This window comes from Poromitra crassiceps (genome assembly GCF_964638095.1).
Source record: "Poromitra crassiceps genome assembly, chromosome: 1".
Lineage (NCBI taxonomy): Eukaryota > Metazoa > Chordata > Actinopteri > Beryciformes > Melamphaidae > Poromitra > Poromitra crassiceps.
Window position 1 is genome coordinate 59912469 of NC_139623.1, and position 21898 is coordinate 59934366.

Sequence of the window (21898 nt, forward strand, 5' to 3'; positions counted from 1 at the left end):
CCCACAAAAGCACTTAATACACTCGCTAACGTTAAGCTAACCGCGCTAGTTAGCGTTAGCTGATGGACAGAGCCATCTAACAGAGCCAATAATGAAAACAAAGACGCAGTCGCGCACATTAGGCTACATAAAAAGCATCAGTCAGTCAACATCACATAGTGTCTTTTCTTTAATTTGGTGGCAGCATTTTTCAGTAAAAAGTGAAACGACACAGATGGTTTATAGTGCCTGCCCATGCACTGTATATATGCCTGCCCCATTCATTGGGCCCAGGCTACAATTCACTGAGAACTGGAACCAATGCAAAATTTGAACAGATCAGTATGACAATAAGAGTCTAAATTACTATGCCTTTTGTCATTGTGTTTTATCTGCAGACTAAGCAGCTTGGCTTTCCGTTCTATAAAAGCCTTTATTTTTGTATTGACTATAATTGAGTGATACACTTTATTAAAACAATCATATTATATCAGAAGTTTTCTTTGTTTTGCGTTCACAGTGATGTTAGTTAGATTTGGTTAGGTCAGAGCCAGGGCCGTAACCAGGGTTCCGAAATAGGGGAGGTCGAGCAAGGGGAGGCGGATTCGGTGGCGCCCGCAAGGGCGGCGGCGAAAAAAATTTGAGGGTTTTTTTCCCCCTTTTTTAGCCATATTTAGAGTAATATATCATTTTAAATCAACATTAGGATTATACTGTTGTGATGTCATTATTCAGTATATTCTCTTTCATGTCACCACCTGCTCAGCTCTCCTGTCAACATAATTGTAACTAACAAACACAAACTGTTTTAGCCAAATTCATATCAAAATGACACCTACAAACACAGGTACACAACCCAAGCCGTACACAACACACAAAGTCATCATCGATAATAAAAAAAACATACAGAGGGACATTTATTTATTCCTGATAGGAACGATTGAAAAATAAAATAAAATATATTATGTTGTTTTTAACTTTACACCACCTCTTTTTGTTACTTATTGGGTCATGAAACTGAAACCATGCATATAGCCACCTGCATAGTACCTGACTTCGGGAGCTTGGCAATTGGCATCATGCATGATTAGCCAGTAGCATCCCAACGTGTCACACAGGTAACATTACTTAAGAGACAGACTAGACACTTACTTTCTTGGTTGTTGCTAAAAAATCTGTCAGTGTCACTCACTGTCTGTCGTTCACTCGCTCACTGTCTCGCAGCTCGCTCACCTTCAATTATCTCGCCAGGCAGACAGACAGTCATCACTCACCACCATGCTGCTGCTCTCTCGGAATCAAGTTACCGCGGAGGCGGCGTCAGATGACTTCCTGCCTGACCTGCCTTTCGTTTCAAAATAAAAGCGATCCCGTGTTTTTCATGCTTTTCCATGCAGATTGTTTTATAAAAAATAAAAAAAATAAAAAATCTGAAATATTAGGGGAGGTCCGGACCTCCCCGTGCTCATAGCTAGTTACGGCCATGGTCAGAGCTATGCTCACTACATCCATACATCTACCCTAACCCTTTTTTAACCCCAGGTGTGCATAAAATACAGGTTAAAAACTAAAAAAAAAAATTATATCTATTTTTATTATAATAATTATCGGTTATATCGTATCGGTTATCGGCCAAGAAGAATATATTTATCGGTTATCGTATCGGCTCTAAAAATCCATATCGTGCATCCCTACATGTTAGTTTCGCTTTTATCTCATTGTATCTCGTATAGTGTACCGTTTTGCACTGTACCAACACAGGAGAGAGTCTGGCACCTCTTACTCTTACTCTGGTCTAGCAAAAAAAAAAAAAAGCTCTGTTATCTTTACAACCATCCACCTAAAGTACCAGGCAGGCCTGCTTTATTGCACCATCCAAATGGTCATCAAAACTTGCCATTTTCAGCGTGCAGGTTGCTAGCTTGTCATTGTTGAGTCACAGCGGCGGAGGCATTTGAGAGTGACACACAGGGAGTGGAAAGGGATTTCCCTTTGCTCCGAGGGGTCGGCACCAATGGCAGAACTTAGCCCCATTCCCAGTGTTTTGTCTCCATATACATGCCAGAAAACACCGGAGGCTAAATTACATTTACACTTTGAGATATACTGTGGTGGTTCCCAACCTTTTTTGTCTTAAAGTCCCTGGAAACCAAAATCCACAAAAACCTTCTAACTATTAACTCATTGAGTGCCAGCCACTTTTGGAGAACGGACCAGAGTTTCAGAGCATTTTCAGTGATTTCTCGAGGCCCACAGAATATTGTCTGATAATACTATGTAAACACCGAACACGCCCAAAGAACGACGAGACTCTCTTCTATCATCAGCAAAATAAAGTTTATTGATATCATTTTCCGTTCTTTAGTTATGAGCCGGAGATTTGAGATTTGATTTCAGCAAAAAGAGACGTTTCAAACTAGAAGCTGAGATAATTAGCCTTTTGTGAAATGAAGCATTTCAAGCACATGACTGACTCTGAAGCTAATATTTTCTGATGTAGTCACACCTCAAAAATAATTTCCTTCAATAAAACAGTGAAAACGTAGGAATTTTGTTTGGCAAAATAATATTTTTTAGCTGCAACCAGCAGCGCTGGCCCCTGCGTGCGCTGCTGGTTGCAGCTTCTTGCTGGTCTTGATTTACTGCTGGTGGGCATCAGATATTCTAGCTTGTGTTTGCCAATCCTGTCCTGCTGTCTGGGTCTGTCTGGGTCAGTGTTGTATGCTGCCCTGCGTGCCCCACCCCGCTCAACTGCAAACCCCACCTCCGTGGGAGTGTCTCTGGTGGCTCTCTGCTGCGTTTGCTCTGTACTGAAAAGTGCGCTACATCCAGCTTTTTTACAGCGTTCCGCGTGTATTTGTCACTGGCTGCCATCGCTTCCAGTTGAGAATAATAACAACTCCACAACTAATCATGCGGATGGGCTATCGCAGCGGACACAGAGGGGCTCAATTGTGGCAGCAGATTGGCTGCTGCAGGCACAGCTAACGTTATGCTTCATGCATATCGATGCATACCGATGCGATTTCCGTTTCCCCATGACTTCTTCTCTGTTTTTCCCTCGCCTTTCTCTAATCTGGAGAGCACTGTCGCCACCTAATGGGTCCGTAAAATAGCTTTTACACATTCAACATCCACCATACTTTCACAGGAGATGGATCAGGCTTTGATCCACGTCCCACCGTCAAAAAACGCAATTGACGACAATCGTTGTCATTGGCACTCTACGTTAGTATTTGAATTGACGACGATTGTCGTCATTGGCACTCAATGAGTTAAATTTAGGGTCTTATATGAGTAATTGTGTGCCTCAGAAAGTGGTTTACATTACTTTCAACCCTAACCCCAAAAATCTACACTTTTCTACAAGGTCTGGATTTCCATTTCCTCATTGAAGAGAGCAGTGCACGCGGTGCTAAAATGCATGATCTTATCACGTCATAAGATTTAATCGAATCACACACACGCATGCACGCACGCGCGCACACACACACTGACACACACACAGTAGCGCTGTGCACTCGCAGCGGCAGAGCCAAGAGCAATGCGCGAACACACACACACACACACACACTCCATCTCTCTTTCCCTCTCTCTCTCTCTCCAACGGAGAGGGAAACGGAGAGTCTCCGTTTCCCTCTCTCTCGGAGACCTGCTGCAGACGGGACACGCCCACACAGTCCGCAGGAGAAAATGCACTCTAAAATCTAATTGATTCTCATGACTTTTGCCATGACTGTCAAACCTAAATTTATATACTTTGCGACGTTCATCATCGTTCAAATTTGGCTGGTGGCTTATTAGGTTATTAGGTTATTATAGGTTCCTGTGATGTGATGAACTCAAAATGCTAAATAATAAAAAAAATATTTCTGGTTTCCAGGGACTTTAAGTACCACTTGAGCTGTTTTTCCATGCCAATAGTAAACTCTCACTCATGCCTGTTGATGATGCTCCTAAATTTGTTCTATAACTTTTAGTGTAATATGCAGACGTACAAGTAAATCCATACAAAATATATGTTTCACTGAACTGCCTGTGTGTGGGCACCGCAGTAAAGATCAGTGCGCTCACCTGTGTATGTTGTCAATGTCAGCTTTGATGATGATCAAGTAGCTTGCAAGCACAACAGTAAGGAGGTGAGCCGAGTACCTGGAGGAGACGACACACACTATCAGAACAACTGCACTTTAATTCTGACAACTGTCACTTACAATGGATATAATCAGAATCACTTTTATTGCCACAATATGTAAGATTACATACAAGGAGTTTGTATGTGTCAGTGTTGTTGTGCTCGCAGGAGCTGGTTTGGTTATGAAATATGATTATTAATAATTATGAATTATTAATATTCATAAATTTATTAGATTTGACAGAAAATATTGTATTCTCTGTAAGATTCGGGGCACCACTGTAGTTAAGGCTACAGACCTGTCTAAAAGTCAGTTATGACTAGTTTAGACACCAAACCAAATTGTCATATCAGTCTCATAATGATATAATGTACATTGTACAGTTAATTGAAGGGTCAAAGTTCGTAAGCTTCTGTCACAGATTTCCACAGATAAAATACCTCATGAATAACCACCAAGATTCATAGCATTATGTAATAAAAAGATTTAATAAATCACAATATCAATTGACATTAACATAATGATTAAAATATCAGTTCATCACATTTACTTTTATGACTAATACTCTACCACATCTATCGCTAATAACTAATATGAATCAACATTATATCACTGTGTGTGTGTGTGTGTGTGTGGGTGTGTGTCTTAAGTCTGCAGGTTAGAAGCAGGCTTGAATGTGTGTGTGTGTGTGTAAGTGGGTGTTAATTAGCATTTGTGTGTGTGTGTGTGTGTGTGTGTGTGTGTGTGTGTGTGTGAGAGAGAGGAGGGGAGGTTCGTTCAGCCTGTCTCTGTGAGGTAATCACGGGATTGGCTGAGAGACGGTCTGGTCGTGTGAAGACCGCCTCCTTTTCAAAATGGCGGTTTTGCCAATTTTGTGGAAGGAGAGAGAGGGGGATCGAGAGGGAGAGAGAGAGAACAAGGGAGAGAGAGAATGGCCCGCTGATGGCCGCCAAGTTCTTCCGACCTTGGCGCTCACCTTCAGGCGTCTATATCATTCAACAGTGTGCGAACATTGTACATCACATACAGGGTAATGCATTCTAACCCTAACTGCCCAGAACCATTAAACCATGAATGAACTCTCACGTGTGTTCCACTCGGTTGAGCGGGATCCTGTTGGTTGGGGAGAGTTGTCCTACGCGCAGTAGGGAGGATGGCTTTGGTTTGTGGGAGCGATGGCCTGCAGCGCGGTTCACCCTGGCCTGGAAAAGCGAGCAGCGGACGTCTGCTGGGGGTAGATGATGCCTGGGGTTGACGTGCAGTCTCTCTGCTCGTGGAGTCGAGGTCTGCTGCTTTGGGTCCCTCTCTGTGGCTGGTTGCAAGCCATGGTCTGTCTTGGGCGTCTTTCGTCGGCTGTTGGTTCTGCGACTGGGGCCACGGTGTGTCTTTTCTGCAGCCGTTGGTTTGCCCTGCTGCGGTGTGGCGTTCTTCTTCTTCTCCTGCACGTGCGGTGCGCTAGGAGGGTCGTCGTCAGGCGGTCTTGCCTGGAAGCTTAGTCAACAGCTGGGCGTTGTGCCGGGCTGTGGCAAGTCTGGAAGCGTAAGGGGTTTTTCCCTGCGACTTATAACGCTAAACCGACTTAAATTAGACTGAGATTAAGTAGAACTTTCTCAGTTTACGCATGCTATTTCTCGTGGGACTTCCGGCTGGCCTTTCAGCCGATTTCTGGTGCTGCTGTGTGCTCGGAGTCCTCTGGGCCCTGGTCAGGCCTGCAGGGCTCGGTCCCTCTCGAGGCCCTGGTCTCCTTTGTTGCAGAGAGGGTACAGAGAGCGGGGGAGGGGAGCCGCTTCCTGGCTCCTCCAGTCCTTTCCGCATCAAGGTCTGACGGAATCAAAAGCTTACTGTAGACTGCAAGTTAAAACTCTTTTCCACCAGTTTTGTTACTGATCACATATTAAAATGAGCATGCATGGTGGGCCAATCACATCGTTCGGTGAGTTGGGCTATGCCCAGCCCTGTAAGGTGAGGCAAGGGAAAGGGGGGTTTTATGGCTTGATTACCCTTAGAGATAAAACAATGGCGACTTCTTTGAGGCTCGGCCCCCAGCTGTGCTGGTATGGGTAGGGTGTGACCCAGCCCACCAAATGGTACAGTGTTTGGAAGGTGGGGGGAGAATCCCCCTCACTGTCTCTACAATACACTCAAATGTCTTACATTCAAATATATCAGTAATACAGTACAGTCCATAATGTGTCGATCACAACATCCCCCCTCCTCGTCTGTGGACTGCTGTCGACCTGCGGTCCGCAGGCAAGGATGAAGGGCTGTACAGTCAGTTGTGGTAACTTTCGGTCACCATGTCCATCTGTTCTGTGGGATCAAAGTGTCATACTCTGTATAGGCAATTATAGTTCATCATCGGTTCAGGCTTGGTTCTGGGCAGACTCCTAACCATACCTAGACTCATTACCATATAGATAATACAACCTTAAGGTCACATACACAACATCATTTCAAAATCAACAGGGTAAACAGGGAAGGGCAGGAGGAGAGAAGGAGAGAGAGAGAGGGTGACAGGGTGTGATTTTGAATGTGTGCTGCGTTCCAGCAGTGTTCGTGCATGAGTCTATGTGTCTATATGTAGCTATGTGCCAAGCTTTGTCCTATTTGATGTGGACTGCCTGCCGTAAAGGTGTTATGTTACACAGCACCAGCGTTGACCATGCCTCTAGCCTACATAGAGATAATGGTGAGAGCCGAGTGACAGGTGACTGCCAGTCACCCGCCCTTCACCCAGTTTGATGTCATTTCCTGGGAGGGCCTCTGGTGGCTTGAATGCCCACCCTGCCCGTCAGGCGTCTGGCGCCCGTTCGGATGTCTAATTGGGTGGAGGGCCTAGTGTGCTGAGGAGACTCACGCCGTTCGCGCCCTGTGGTGCGACTGTGATGTCTCTTTGGGCAGCAACTACCCCCCTTGGCTCGGTTCTGCAGAACCGGGTGGTCTGGCCTGCGTGGTGAGCGTGTGTGTGGTACCGTCTCTGGGTCCACACACACGCGGTTGGTGGGTTGAAACTGGCCATTTCTGCTTTTTGCTTCGGTTTCCACCTCCCACGCTATTGGGAGGCGGTTTTGAGAACCGTGCGCATGTTTCGGTCATACCAACGTGCGTCTAGGGCTACGGATGGGCGCACCGAGTCATGCAGACCGTCTAGGAAAAGTTCCTTGAGACGTGGCACGTCTTCTTGATCCGGGCCATTTCTACCTTGACTATATATCTTCTTCAAACGTCTAAAGTAATCCCTAGGATGTTCCTGGTAATTCTGTTTGACGTGTAAGGCCGCGTTCCTCCCCGCCGCTGGCGACTGGGTAAGGATGTACTCTTCGCCCAAGGCTTCGCGGAGCTTGTCAAAGTCATCTCTGATATGGGAAGGTTGCGTTTGGATAAACGCACGCACATGCTTTGAGCTCGTGCTCCATATTAGTTGTGCTTTCTCTCGCGGCGAGGCGTGTGGCAGAGCCTGCGAACCACGTTCGACTTCGTTGAGATAATCGGTCAAGTGTACCTCGTGACTGGCGGGATCGAACAAGTCGATGTCATTGGCTATTGACTCCAGTAAGTGATAGCGTGACTCTGCTTCCCGGAGAGAGAGTTCTGAATCACTCTGTTTTGGCAGTGGAGGCTGCAAGAAGGAGTGGCCGTTTGCCCGATCGGGCACCAAAGCGTGACTAATGTCATCATGCCAGGGGTCCCCCCTTTCGGGGGGAGGGGTGGAAGAGCTGACTTCCTGTTTCCTTGGTGGACAGGAGCTAGAAAGTGAGTGAGGCTGGATAGCCTCTGGTGAAAAAGACCTATCAGCGCACCCGTTGGTGGCCTGAGCAAATGACGGTTTATAATGCACAGGGCGGTAGTCGATCGACTCGCCACGGGCGTGATAAATGGAAAGTCGGTAAGACACGCGTTCCTCCCTGCAGGGGGTTGCAGTGTGGATCGTTTTGTCATAACCGGAAGTGGCGCTGTCACGTCGTTTGACTGTCAGCGGTTTGTGCTCTGAGGTGGAAGTCAGAGGTGGATGAAAGCATGAATAACGTCTGATTCTACACGTAGGTTGCTCGGATGAATGACTGACTGGTATGTCAGGAGCATGAACGTCGAGCTTGGAATCGGATGACGACTGCTGGGCTGAATAGCCTGAATCAGTTTGCTCGTTGTGAGAGCGGTCTCCCCCCTTTCGCGGTGTGGTGTCGCGATGCCTAGGGGCGCGGCTGCTTGCCAGCGCGGGCGCTAGGTAGTGTGCGGGGGTCTGATTCAAGTCGAGGGTTGGTCTAGCCCTAGGAGGCGTGTCAGCCTCCGGTGCCGGCGGGGCTATGGCCCTTACTGCCTTCTGGTGCTCTTGCTGCTTGGAAGCCTTGGCTGTTTGCCGTGCTATTACTGCTCGGGTGGTCACCGACACCATGGGTGGCTCAAGAGGGATGTAGGTCGTTGGACCCACCTGATCTGCCAGTGTTTCCTGGCGTCCCGGTTCTGGTGGTGAAGCCGGGGATCCGGTCTGCACGCCTTTTTGGCTCTGTTGCAGCCGGGAAACTTCTGTACGCAGTCGGGCTAATTCTGTTTGGCAGACCTGGGCTTGTCGATGCAGGCCCAGGTTGGCCTGCAGCGTAGCTTGACAGCTGTTGCGCAGTCTGCCTATCTGCGTCTGGTAGACAGTGGTCTGCCGCTGATGCGCAGCGTCCTGCACATGGAATCTGCGATTTTGCAGAAAGAAAATAATTCCCAATGGAATTATTAGGACCGCTAGTGTTAGCATTACAATGCTAAATTCATCTGCTCCTCCTGTAGGCGGGCAGATGAGAGAGGCGGCTACCGCTTGCAAGACGGTGGCGGCCGTCTTAAAGAATGCTTCAGCGCTGACCATCTTGTGGCAGCGCGGACTCATCGCGATGAGTCAAGCAGCTGTTTTACTGCTGTCAATTTTAAGCAAAAGGTGTGTGCACTCACCGTGTTGCTATGGCATCAATGCCGTCAGTGCCCACAGTTCTAATTAAAGAATGGCCCAAATGTGACAGTCTCTGTGAGGTAGCTGTCAATTGCATGCAGTTAGTTGACAGCTGTCAGCTGTCATCAGGTGCAGGTGTCTGCCTGTCTTTCGCATGCAAATTCACTGTGACTGGTGGTCACAGGCTTTGTTTACACTTTGTCTCTGGCTCTGTGATGAGACCAGGGTGAATGTTTTTGAATGCTAATGTGGGGGGGGGGGGGGCAGCCTGACTTCCTCCCCCCTTTGCCGGTGTGGCTTTCAAATTAGCATCAAAGGTTCCACTTTAAAATGCGCAGCACAGTTTGTTTACTCTCTGTTAGAGTCACTCTCTCATAGATGGAAAAATTGCTATCTCTCACAATTTAGGTTGAAGGCACAGTGGGAAACAGTTTGTGGTTTCTAACATAAAAATGGAATCAAGGATTTTAAACTGAGCTGTTGTCATTGGGACTGTTTTGCTCAGAACTATTCAATACAAATCCTAACTTGTGTTAAGATTATGGGAAGATTCCATATTTTATGATTAGAGTTCCTTTAGTGTCTTCTGACGCATGTGATTTGCTTGGCAAAGCGCTATAGAAAACCTGATTTTGGAAAAATTTGAAAATTTTCGATTTTTCTAAAATTTATGAATTTTTATTATTCATGCATATCATATCTGTGGAAATACTGTGTGCGAACATTGTACATCAACATACAGGGTAATGCATTCTAACCCTAACTGCCCAGAACCATTAAACCATGAATGAACTCTCACGTGTGTTCCACTCGGTTGAGCGGGATCCTGTTGGTTGGGGAGAGTTGTCCTACGCGCAGTAGGGAGGATGGCTTTGGTTTGTGGGAGCGATGGCCTGCAGCGCGGTTCACCCTGGCCTGGAAAAGCGGGCAGCGGACGTCTGCTGGGGGTAGATGATGCCTGGGGTTGACGTGCAGTCTCTCTGCTCGTGGAGTCGAGGTCTGCTGCTTTGGGTCCCTCTCTGTGGCTGGTTGCAAGCCACGGTCTGTCTTGGGCGTCTTTCGTCGGCTGTTGGTTCTGCGACTGGGGCCACGGTGTGTCTTTTCTGCAGCCGTTGGTTTGCCCTGCTGCGGTGTGGCGTTCTTCTTCTTCTCCTGCACGTGCGGTGCGCTAGGAGGGTCGTCGTCAGGCGGTCTTGCCTGGAAGCTTAGTCAACAGCTGGGCGTTGTGCCGGGCTGTGGCAAGTCTGGAAGCGTAAGGGGTTTTTCCCTGCGACTTATAACGCTAAACCGACTTAAATTAGACTGAGATTAAGTAGAACTTTCTCAGTTTACGCATGCTATTTCTCGTGGGACTTCCGGCTGGCCTTTCAGCCGATTTCTGGTGCTGCTGTGTGCTCGGAGTCCTCTGGGCCCTGGTCAGGCCTGCAGGGCTCGGTCCCTCTCGAGGCCCTGGTCTCCTTTGTTGCAGAGAGGGTACAGAGAGCGGGGGAGGGGAGCCGCTTCCTGGCTCCTCCAGTCCTTTCCGCATCAAGGTCTGACGGAATCAAAAGCTTACTGTAGACTGCAAGTTAAAACTCTTTTCCACCAGTTTTGTTACTGATCACATATTAAAATGAGCATGCATGGTGGGCCAATCACATCGTTCGGTGAGTTGGGCTATGCCCAGCCCTGTAAGGTGAGGCAAGGGAAAGGGGGGTTTTATGGCTTGATTACCCTTAGAGATAAAACAATGGCGACTTCTTTGAGGCTCGGCCCCCAGCTGTGCTGGTATGGGTAGGGTGTGACCCAGCCCACCAAATGGTACAGTGTTTGGAAGGTGGGGGGAGAATCCCCCTCACTGTCTCTACAATACACTCAAATGTCTTACATTCAAATATATCAGTAATACAGTACAGTCCATAATGTGTCGATCACAACAGTGTCATATGCAGCGTAGCGGTCATATCAATATACAGAGATAAAGAAATAGGAAAAATAACTCATGTCAGTGGGGGGCATTCAGCTGAGTTCAGGAGGAGGTAGTGGGGGGTGTTGGTGGGGTCATTGGTGGAAGGGGCTTTCGGGCCTTGTTGGTGAGGGTGATGGCAGTTGGGAAGAAGCTGTTCTTGTGGCGAGAGGTTCTGGTTAGGGATGCACCGATTGCAATTTTGTTGGCCGGTTCCGATTTTTGAATAGTCTGACTTGCCGATACCGATTTTTGCCGATTCCGATTTTCTTTCTAAGAACAATAATTGACAGCTTACACAAACATTTTTGTAACTTTGTTTAACAATTAAGATTCATATAACAATTCTTATAATTTGCATGAGGTCGGACCATCTCACTCAAACACATCTCAAAATAAAAGTGTTCCAGGTTAGTGGACAGGGCTTTTTTGTGTGCAAATACAATGAATAAAACATTCAATTAAATCCAGTAGCCTATATCCCACAGCTATCATGCATTTACTTTCCAAAAGAAAACAGGTGCAACAGAACATCAAAATGTTATCCACTCCTCTTGAGTAGAAGGGGAAATGAGTTTATGAGTTAACGATTCAGTCTGAATATCAGGCGCACACACAGTCCAAAATCTCGTACGCCTTTTTTTAAATCTGCCATCCGAAAAAAGATCATCACGCACAGAAAACCTTGCACACTGAGTCCGATGCATTTTATTATTATGTTCGTCTTTCTGTTTGCAATACGAAACAAATGGCCTCTCCTGTATCCACGTTACAACATGACTGACAGGCAGCAGCGGTGATGTGGAATGGAGAAGGCAGCTGACAGCAGGTCAGGGAATGGTTATCATACTGGACACACAGGGCTCCATCAAATGCTCCGTCAGGTTCACCTCGCCAAGCCGGCTGTGCGCGGTGGCGGGTTGCTGCAGCATTGCTTCCCGGGGAGAGAGAGCAGAGAGAGAGGGGCCAGTGAGGTTGAGCGAGCCGCTCAGACTGGACTCCAGCCGAGCGGGACTCGGCCGCACCTCTGTCTCCACGGCTTATTTACCACTTGCATGTGTGACAAACTGCGAGCTTTGTTTTCTTCACTGACGGTGAAGAAATTCCACACCGAGGAAGGTATGCTGGCGTGTGTGGTGTGTGTGTGGTGTGGTGTGGTGTGGTGTGGTGGCTGCCTGTCTCGGTGCTTTGGGGTGCGCGCACGTCACGTGAAAAAGGGGGAGAGCCAACCGGCACACAGAATCGGCTATGTAGACTGACCGGCGCAGGTCACCACCGGTTGAGGCCGATCAGCTGAAAATCGTCCATTTCCGGTCACGTGCCGATCGATCGGTGCATCTCTAGTTCTGGTCTTGACAGACCTCAATCTCTTGCCGAGGGGGAGTGTTTTGAAGAGTTTGTGGCCAGGGTGGGAGGGGTCAGCCATGATCTTACAAGACCGCTTTAGTGTCCTGGCTGCATGCAGGTCCTGGAGGGATGGCAGGTTGCATCCTATAAGTCCATTAACTCATTGAGTGCCAATGACGACAATCGTCGTCAATTCAAATAGTAACGTAGAGTGCCAATGACGACGATTGTCATCAATTGCGTTTTTTGACGGTGGGACGTGGATCAAAGCCTGATACATCTCCTGTAAAAATTTGGGGCATGTTGAATGTGTATAACCTATTTTACGGACCCATTAGGTGGCGACAGTGCTCTCCAGATTAGAGAAAGGTGAGGAAAAACAGCAGAAGAAGCCCCGTGATGAAACGGAAACCACATCGGTATGCATCGATATGCATGAAGCATAACGTTAGCTGTGCCTGCAGCAGCCAATCTGCTCCCACAATTGAGCCCCTCCGTGTCCGCTGCGATAGGCCCTCCACATGATTAGTTGTGGAGTTGTTATTATTCTCAGTTGGAAGCGCTGGGAGCCGGTGACAAATACACGCGGAACGCTGTGAAAAAGCTGGGTTTTCAGTGCAGAGCAAACGCAGCAGAGAGCCACCAGAGCCACCAGAGACACACCCACGGAGGAGGGGTTTGCAGTTGAGGGGGGTGCGGCACGCAGGGCAGCATACAACACCGACCCAGACAGACTCAGACAGCAGGCTCGATGGACAGATTGGCAAGCTAGAATATCTGATGCCCACCAGCAGTAAATCAAGACCAGCAAGAAAGTGTAGGGTCTGCGCACGCAGGGGCCAGCGCTGCTGGTTGCAGCTAAAAAACATTATTTTGCCAAACAAAATTCCTTTGTTTTCGCTGTTTTATTGAAGGAAATTATTTTTGAGGTGTCACTACATCAGAAAATATTAGCTTCAGAGTCAGTGATGTGCTTGAAATGCTTCATTTCACAAAAGGCTGATTATCTCAGCTTCTAATTTGAAACGTCTGTTTTTGGTGAAAACAACCTATCTTCTCCGGCTGATAACTAAAGAACGGAAATTATATCAATAAACTTTTTTTTGCTGATGATACAATAGAGTATCATCGTTCTTTGGGCGTGTTCGGTGTTTACATAGTAATATCACACAATATTCTGTGGGCCTCGAGAAATCACTGAAAACGCTCTGAAAGGGCTGGCACTGGGAGCATCCGTCTTCCAAAAGTGGCTGGCACTCAATGAGTTAATGTGGGGTCGACGGACCAAAAGGGTTCCTTGAGGGGGTTCCCCAGAAATGTAGGAGGTGTAACACAAAGTTAACACAATGTAGAAGAACGACAGTTTCACTGTTATATCTCTACCTACAATACAGACAGTCATGAGGGTCGGTTCTCCTCCATGACAGTACACTAAATATCTTTGGGTTGTGGACAAAACAAGACATTTGAGGATGTCATCTTAGGCTTTGGGAAACACTGATCGACATTTTTCACCATTTTCGGACATTTTCTCGACCAAACAACAAATCGATTAAATGAGTAAATAATTAACAGATTAAATGGATAATGAAAATATAAGTCTCACCAGCCAAAGCAGAAGATAACAAAGGCGACGCCAAACAGAGTGGCCACAGCGTGCCTGACCAGGGGGCTGGCATGGCTGGGGCTGAGGTAGAGACGAAACCAGAACGCAGCAGCAAGGGCAAACAGCTGACAGGCCAAGAAGTTCACCTGAGAGTATGGGGAGGGGGGAGATAAAGGGGGGATAGAGAGGGAGAGGGAGAGAGAGGGGGAGAGAGATAGAGATAAAGGGGGGAGAGAGGGGATAGAGAGGGAGAGGAGAGAGAGGGGGAGAGAGATAGAGATAAAGGGGGGAGAGAGGGAGAGAGGGGGAGAGAGATAGAGATAAAGGGGGGAGAGAGGGAGAGGAAGAGAGAGGGGGAGAGAGATAGAGATAAAAGGGGGGAGAGAGGGAGAGGGGGGATAGAGGGAGAGGGAGAGAGAGGGGGAGATAGAGATAAAGGGGGAGAGAGGGAGAGGAAGAGAGAGGGGGAGAGAGATAGAGATAAAAGGGGGGAGAGAGGGAGAGAGAGGGGGAGAGAGATAGAGATAAAGGGGGAGAGAGGGAGAGAGAGGGGGAGAGAGAGATAAAGGGGGAGAGAGGGAGAGGAAGAGAGGGGGGGAGAGATAGAGATAAAAGGGGGGAGAGGGGGGATAGAGAGGGAGAGGGAAAGAGGGGGGGATAGAGATAAAGGGGGAGAGAGGGAGAGGGGGGATAGAGAGGGAGAGGGAAAGAGAGGGGGATAGAGATAAAGGGGGAAGAGAGGGAGAGGGAGAGAGAGGGGGAGAGAGATAGAGATAAAGGGGGGAGAGAGGGAGAGGAAGAGAGAGGGGGAGAGAGATAGAGATAAAAGGGGGGAGAGGGAGAGGGGGGATAGAGGGAGAGGGAGAGAGAGGGGGAGAGAGAGATAAAGGGGGAGAGAGGGAGAGGAAGAGAGAGGGGGAGAGATAGAGATAAAAGGGGGGAGAGAGGGAGAGGGGGGATAGAGGGGGAGAGAGATAGAGATAAAGGGGGGAGGGGGAGAGATAAAGGGGGAGAGAGGGAGCGGAAGAGAGGGGGGGGTAGAGATAAAAGGGGGGAGAGAGGGAGAGGGGGGAGAGAGAGGGAGAGGGAAAGAGAGGGGGATAGAGATAAAGGGGGGAGAGAGGGAGAGGGGGATAGAGAGGGAGAGGGAAAGAGATAAAGGGGGAGAGAGAGAGAGGGGGAGAGAGAGATAAAGGGATAGAGAGGGAGAGGAAGAGAGAGGGGGAGAGAGATAGAGATAAAGGGGGGAGAGAGGGAGAGGGGGGATAGAGAGGGAGAGGGAGAGAGAGGGGGAGAGAGATAGAGATAAAGGGGGGAGAGAGGGAGAGGGGGGATAGAGAGGGAGAGGGAGAGAGAGGGGGAGAGAGATAGAGATAAAAGGGGGGAGAGGGAGAGGGGGGATAGAGAGGGAGATGGAAAGAGAGATAAAGGGGGAGAGAGGGAGAGGGAGAGAGAGATAAAGGGAGAGGGAGAGAGAGGGGGAGAGAGAGATAAAGGGGGAGAGAGGGAGAGGGGAGATAGAGAGGGAGAGCAAAACGGGTAGAATAAAAGTTATTTAGCCTATAGTTCAGTCCAGTTCTCTCAGTTCATTTATAAAGGAACAAAAGTACTCCACTCCGGGATTTCACAGTTATCCAACACAACTCTTAAACCCAGGGAAAGCTATAAGCTAAAGCTAACGATAGACGTTTTGTTGTCGGCTCCTCAATGGATTTCCTTGGGATGATGAGAGGATGGGAGGAGATGTTTTGCCAGGTTTAACGTTAGGACACACGCAAATATGGATCAAACGTGGACTTAACACAGCGCAAATGCCTGGGTAGACTAGGCGGACGGAGTGGAGGTAACATCTCCCTGCTCTTTAGCCTACTCACCAGCTGATTTGTGCCACTTCTAAAGGGACTTGAGGGGCTTGTTGACACAGAGTCTGGTGCGTGTGTGGTGTTACGACCCTGGTCTAGGGGGTGCCGCGTCTATGTGCCGACAGGCCGCAGTGCCGACAGGTCGCAATGCCGATAGCCCACAAGCAGAACCAGCTGAGCGAGGCGGCGTGCAGCGTGTCGGTGGAGCTAACCTCTCCCAGCCCCCATGCCAAACCTAACCTCCCCCCATGCCTAAACCTAACCTCCCCCAGACCCTAACCCAAAACCTAACCTCTCCCAGCTAGTGTTGTCACAGTACCAATAATTCAGTAGTCGGTACCGGTACTAGTGAATTTCCACGGTACTCGGTACCAATTTCAGTACCACGGTAAAAAAACAGACTGATATTTCTTGAACATATTCTCCTTTATTAAAGTATGCAACCATTTCCAATTAACAAATGGCATGTAGCCTTCAACTTTAAAACAAAACAATGTGCTTCTGCTTACTTCTTCTTACATTCAACTCTGTATGGCTTACAGACAGTGGCATGTAGCCCTCAAGTATTTTATTTTATTATTATATTAAATATTATAATTTAATTTATTTCACAGAATTGCTGGAATCCTTTTTTTTCAACGGTGTATATTGGTATTTGATCGATGCATAGGAATTCTGCCAATGCCCTATCACACTTTCTTGCTTCATGTGAGTTCTTGTCATATTTCCTCTGCTTTTCAAAAACATCAGGAATTGTCTGCTGGGTGGTCTTTTGGGCTCCGCGACTTGTGCCTTCCTCTTCATCTTCATCTCTCGCATACTGTTAAATGGAAAGTAACGTCAGTGAGATTTACTAAAATAAAGAGATGATAAAGACAACTGCACATACACACATGTAGAGTGCAAGCAATTTTATGTAGCTAGTTTTAATTCACGGACATGTTTCACCCGAAAGAAGCTTGTATTTATTTTGATGCCATGTTGAACTATGGCTAAGTTCGGCTATTAGCCGTGTCCCATAATGATTCCATTACAAACATTGCATTGCACACACGCTACACTATGCTAGCTAACGCTGTACCAGGTATTAGCCGGGTCCCATAATGATTCCATTACGAAACACGTTAACGTTATTACGTTAACGTTAGCCAAACGTTTTTTTGGTTACACAATGCATTGCCAGCTATCTCAAAAACTAATGTGACAGGATAAGGTCCGTTTGATATGTTGTTAAACGTGTTATTTTACACCATTTGAAAGAATTAACCCACCTTGGATTTTTTTTGAACAGGTCTGGGTGCCGGTCTTTCTGGTGCTTGGTGAGATTGGATGTGTTACCCTGTTTGGTTTGGAACTCCCCTTCACACTTTTTGCAGATGGGGCTTTGGGGACTGATATTTCCAAATGCGACTCTTTGCATTCTTCTTCTCAACAAGTTGAGTTGTTGGAATAGGAGCAGCCACTCCTGCTGCAGCCGTAGCCATTCTCTTCGCCGCCTGTGCGCACTGCTCGTGTCAACAAGCTGTGAATGACTGTTCGCGATTAGTGTGGACGTTCGGGGACACCGTAGTCCCGGAAGTGCGCGGGGCTGTATGCACAGTATGTACTGTATGTGTGTTGCTCAGGCAGACAGGCTAACGTTAGCTGGCGGCTGGGTCCATGAAGCCAAGCCATGGTGGCAAACTAAATAGTAAATTCGGTACCCTCGGTACCATGAAAAACAGGTACCGTTCAGTACCGTAGCAATGTAGTACCGTCCAAGTACCGAAGTACCGAGTACCGTGACAACACTACTCCCAGCCCCCACGCCACTTGAGGAGTGAGGAACAAATGGGGGCGAATGCCCACAGCACGGCATAGCCACAGCCCTCTCCCCACCATCTTGCTGAATCCAGGGAGCTTTAAAGGAAGTGAACTGCGGAGTCGACCAATCCGCAGCCACCCCTGGCCAATCACTGCTGATTGCCATCACCTGTTAGAAGAAAAGATCCACTCACAACAAGAACTCTCACTCAGCACACAAGCACACATCCACACCATATGCAAACAGGGAAGAGAAACAGAAAATACAATACACATACGACATAGGGCCATAACAGTGGACTGTGGACGTGAGTAAAAAAGAAAACAGAATGACGGACAATATTGCCGTAAAGAGTGTGATTTGCGACACAACGATATAAACGATAGAGCATCATATGAGACTAAATACATTTTCTATTGTCCAGACGAAATACAGTATATCGTCATATCGCCAAGCCCTAGCATGCCGGTGAAAACACGGATTGACGTTATCACGCCAATGAGGGGAATGAGTTAATATGTGGGAGGGGTATATAACAATGGGAATTTGGGTGATTTCTTTATTTATTTAATCACACATAGCTGCACTGTTCCATTTCATGGAACGCCCTCTTGTGATGTCACAGGGATGCTTTTTCATCCCAAAATAGGAATATTTCAGAGTACTTTTATGTCTGCCCTGGTATCTGTCACCTTTTTCACTCGCCATGACTTTGCATCCCTTTGTTAGCCCAGGCAGAATGTAATCCCTCTTGTGATGTCACTCCTCTTGTGATGTCACATGCCCATTTAGAATGCCACCTTTTCCTGCATATTTCTACCCTGGGGGCCTGTGTTTCTCTCAGATGTCTTGCAAAACGGTATTCTACTTGATTTGAAAACTGCAGGCAAGATGGCCGCCTATACTCCCTTCTGTACCCTCGCAGAATAAACTATCATAACTTGGCCAATAAGTATGTAAGATACAAAATAAAACAAATTGTAATGTCTTTATTTGTTGTAGAATGCAGAGGACATGTAACTGTTTATTAAACTCACATTCCAGGAATATTGTATTTACTGCTCTGCTCTAAAGATAACGTAGTTGGCTCGAGCCTGTTTCGTCCTGGAACCCACTCGCTTTGCGCCAGAACACAATCGATTTGGGGGAGGAAAATGTCCGGATTGGCCAACGCCAACGCCAGTGCCCAGAACTGTCAAATCAAATCATCGACAGAGACGCTATGGCCCGCCTCCCAGTATTTTCAGTGTATCCGAGGTAGAGAACGATAAATGATCAATATAGCCATGTTATAAACAACAAACTAACGCTGGTGAGTTTTTCCGTATGGAAAAAGTGTTACTCGAAATGGTTAAAAGTTATATGAATTTGGTCATTCAGTGGCGATTTACTGCCATGTAACATAAGTATCTAGCCGCTAACATTAGCCACAGCAGGCGATTACACATGATGCATTGCTCTTAACTCATTCACCGCCAATGACGTCTTTGACGTGTTATCAGCAATGGCCTTCCCCGCCAAGGACGTGTTTGACGTGTTTTTGTTTTTATTGGTGCAGCGCCTGCAGCAAACACTTGCCCAGCCTGTCACACAGACACAGGTCCCTGCCTTCAAAGGGTAGCCGACAGCACGCGATCAAACACATACCGCAGTTGTTGTTTTGAAATTGAGCAAGAGGGAAAGCAGAGAACGGGTAACGCTTCCTTGTGCAGACAGGAGAAACGCCATTGAAACGCCGAGCTGGAGTCGCCTTCCTCTGTGCCAGCCAGGAGAAAACGGGAGAAAGTAATCAAGAGATGTGTTTGATCATCGGAGGAATGAGGAAATGATCGATCAGTTTGCGAGGGCGGTGAGGACGTGTTGAATAGCCGAGGGGAAAACGGGAACGATCATAGATATGACAGGGAGACATGGACGAGGACGGTGTACCAGAACAAATCAAAATAAACACAGGAACAGCTAGGCAGCAGCGGGCAGAAGGCACTCACAGCAGCCCGCTGTCCTTCTCAAGAGCTCTTCAGTTGGTTCATGAAATCGCTGGGCTGCTCGCCCTCCAGTGTTGCTCCTGGCCAATCCCAGCGCCACAGGGCGTGGTTATTGCTTATCCTATGTTGGGTTAGAAATCTAAAAGGGGGATCGTGTGTGTGTGTGTGTGTGTGTGTGTGTGTGTGTGTGTGTGTGTGTGTGTGTGTGTGTGTGTCTGTCTGTCTGTCTGTCTGTCTGTCTGTCGGTGTGTCTGTCTGTCTGTCTGTCTGTCTGTCTGTCTGCACACTCACACCGAGTAAACTGTATTGTTGAATGTAAAAAAAAAAGCACTTCATGTGTGTATATATATATATATATATATATTTTTTTTTTGTCATTTGTGTCCTAACGAATAATATTTACATGTCTGATGTCAATACAGTTCAAAATAAAAGAATTGAGAGTGAGTTATGCCTGAGATTGTGCCCTTTTACAAAAATGCTTTTTTCTCCCTTTTCTCTTCCCAGACAGGCTTTTTTGGTGAACATGGGGTGTATAAAAAGGGTTATAAGTAGAGTACAGAACATGCTAAAAGCTAACTTTCTTTTTGGGGGTGAAAGTAGAGACTTAGATCTTCATTTCGAGGTATTGGACATCACTGTAGTCCTAGTACAGAATTTACTGTGGGTCTTGAAAGATGACCAAACATTATGGAAATACTTGGCCTGTGCCAAAAATGCCAGTCAGATATTGGCAGTGAATGAGTTAAAGGGCTTGCACCGCATGAACTACAGTAATAATCACATGGGATTTTTTTTTCACATGAGTGGGGCACGCGCAAATACCACCGTGACGTAACGATGTACCAAATCAGGTTTGAACCCATAGAGGGCACTTATGCTGCTGAAATGATAGGGGTTTGTAAAATTGTAACAGATTGGTCTCAAATGTGGAGATTTTGACCAGAATCCTTCACATACCAAAAGCCATATATATTGGTTATAAGCTGGAAAATAGTGTTTTGGGGTTTAGTCCTGCTTTAAATGTGAATCTTTTCTGGTTTCCTACAGTAAACAGAATATTTTTGGGTTGTGGACTGTTTGTCAGGAGGACAAAAGAAAATATTAAAGGACGTCATCTTTGCCTGGGCTTTGGGGGAAAAGTGATCAATATTTGCACTATTTTCTTACATTTTATAGACCAAAAGCCATTAGTCGAGAAAACAGATAATCAACAGATCAATCGATCGATAATGAAAATAATCGTTAGTTGCAGGCTGCAGCAGAGACTGGGCATAATGTTACTCATTACATTACATTTACATTACATTATGTCATTTGGCAGACACTTTTATCCAAAGCGACTTACAGTAGCCTAACACATTTTGTCAAGCATAGAGAAATCAACTATGCAACATAATCTATGCAGGCAGGCAGCTACAACTTTTGAAGGAATCAAGTTTTTTTTTCTTTTTTGAGAGAAAGATGTTAGTTCAAGAAGGGGCCAGGTGGAGCCTGAAAAGGTGTGTTTTTAGTCTTTGCAAGATTGGCAGTGATGCGGTGATGATGTTACTTAATTGATCTCTGCAGCTCTGCCCCTATGATGAACCACTGCACGGGCACTGCCCCACTGATATGATAGACACTGCAACAACAACACAAGACAACAAACTATATCTGGGAAAGATGTGAACCCCCTGCCTGTAGCCCATTTCAGAACTGTAGTCCGCATATGATTTCATCTGTTGGACCACAGATGATGAAACCATGCGGACTACAGTTCTGAAAGGGGCGACCCTGGCTTGAAGTTGCCGCGGACACTGACAGACTCGTACCTGGTCCAGAGGGAAGCCGAAGTATCCACTGACGGGCAGCAGCCACTTGGACCCAGTGGTTTTAAACGCGGCGTCCACCTGCTCGCCCATCCTGTGTCGTCTTAATTTCCCCGGCTGTGTTTTGCTCCTCACTGTTTTCCTACGGTCTGCTACGACCCAAACACATGGTCAGTCAGCCGTGACAAGTCAGTCCAGTCCACAGCCTCTCTCCTCCTTCTCCACCAGCAACTGAATAGTACCAGCATCATGTGCAACAACACGGTCATAATAGCACTTCTGGGCACAACTTTCAAAATAAAAGCCTTTTTGATTAACATGCTCTGCCAGGTGTGTGTGCCCCTCACATACTACTATCAGAAAGAAAGCAAGGCGGCTTAGATCATTTTACAGCTGAAAATGAAATGATATCCTCAAATGTCTATATGGGCAGAGGGATCGAGCAACAAATCATAAAAGAAACTTGTGTAACCTGGGCAGTTGAACCCTA

At 47.0% G+C, this 21898-nt stretch overlaps 1 protein-coding gene across 1 annotated transcript in view; it reads right to left on the bottom strand.

Moving 5' to 3' along the window:
• mboat1 (membrane bound O-acyltransferase domain containing 1) overlaps positions 1 to 21501 on the bottom strand; it is a gene marked incomplete at both ends in the record, with an annotated part of 102259 nt that extends 80758 nt beyond the window's left edge. The window contains 3 exons of the mRNA XM_083649939.1: positions 4054 to 4131; positions 13947 to 14092; positions 21412 to 21501. Coding sequence (XP_083506065.1) covers positions 4054 to 4131; positions 13947 to 14092; positions 21412 to 21501 — 314 coding nt within the window. The remainder of the gene's footprint in view (positions 1 to 4053; positions 4132 to 13946; positions 14093 to 21411) is intronic.
• Positions 21502 to 21898: the final 397 nt, after the last annotated feature.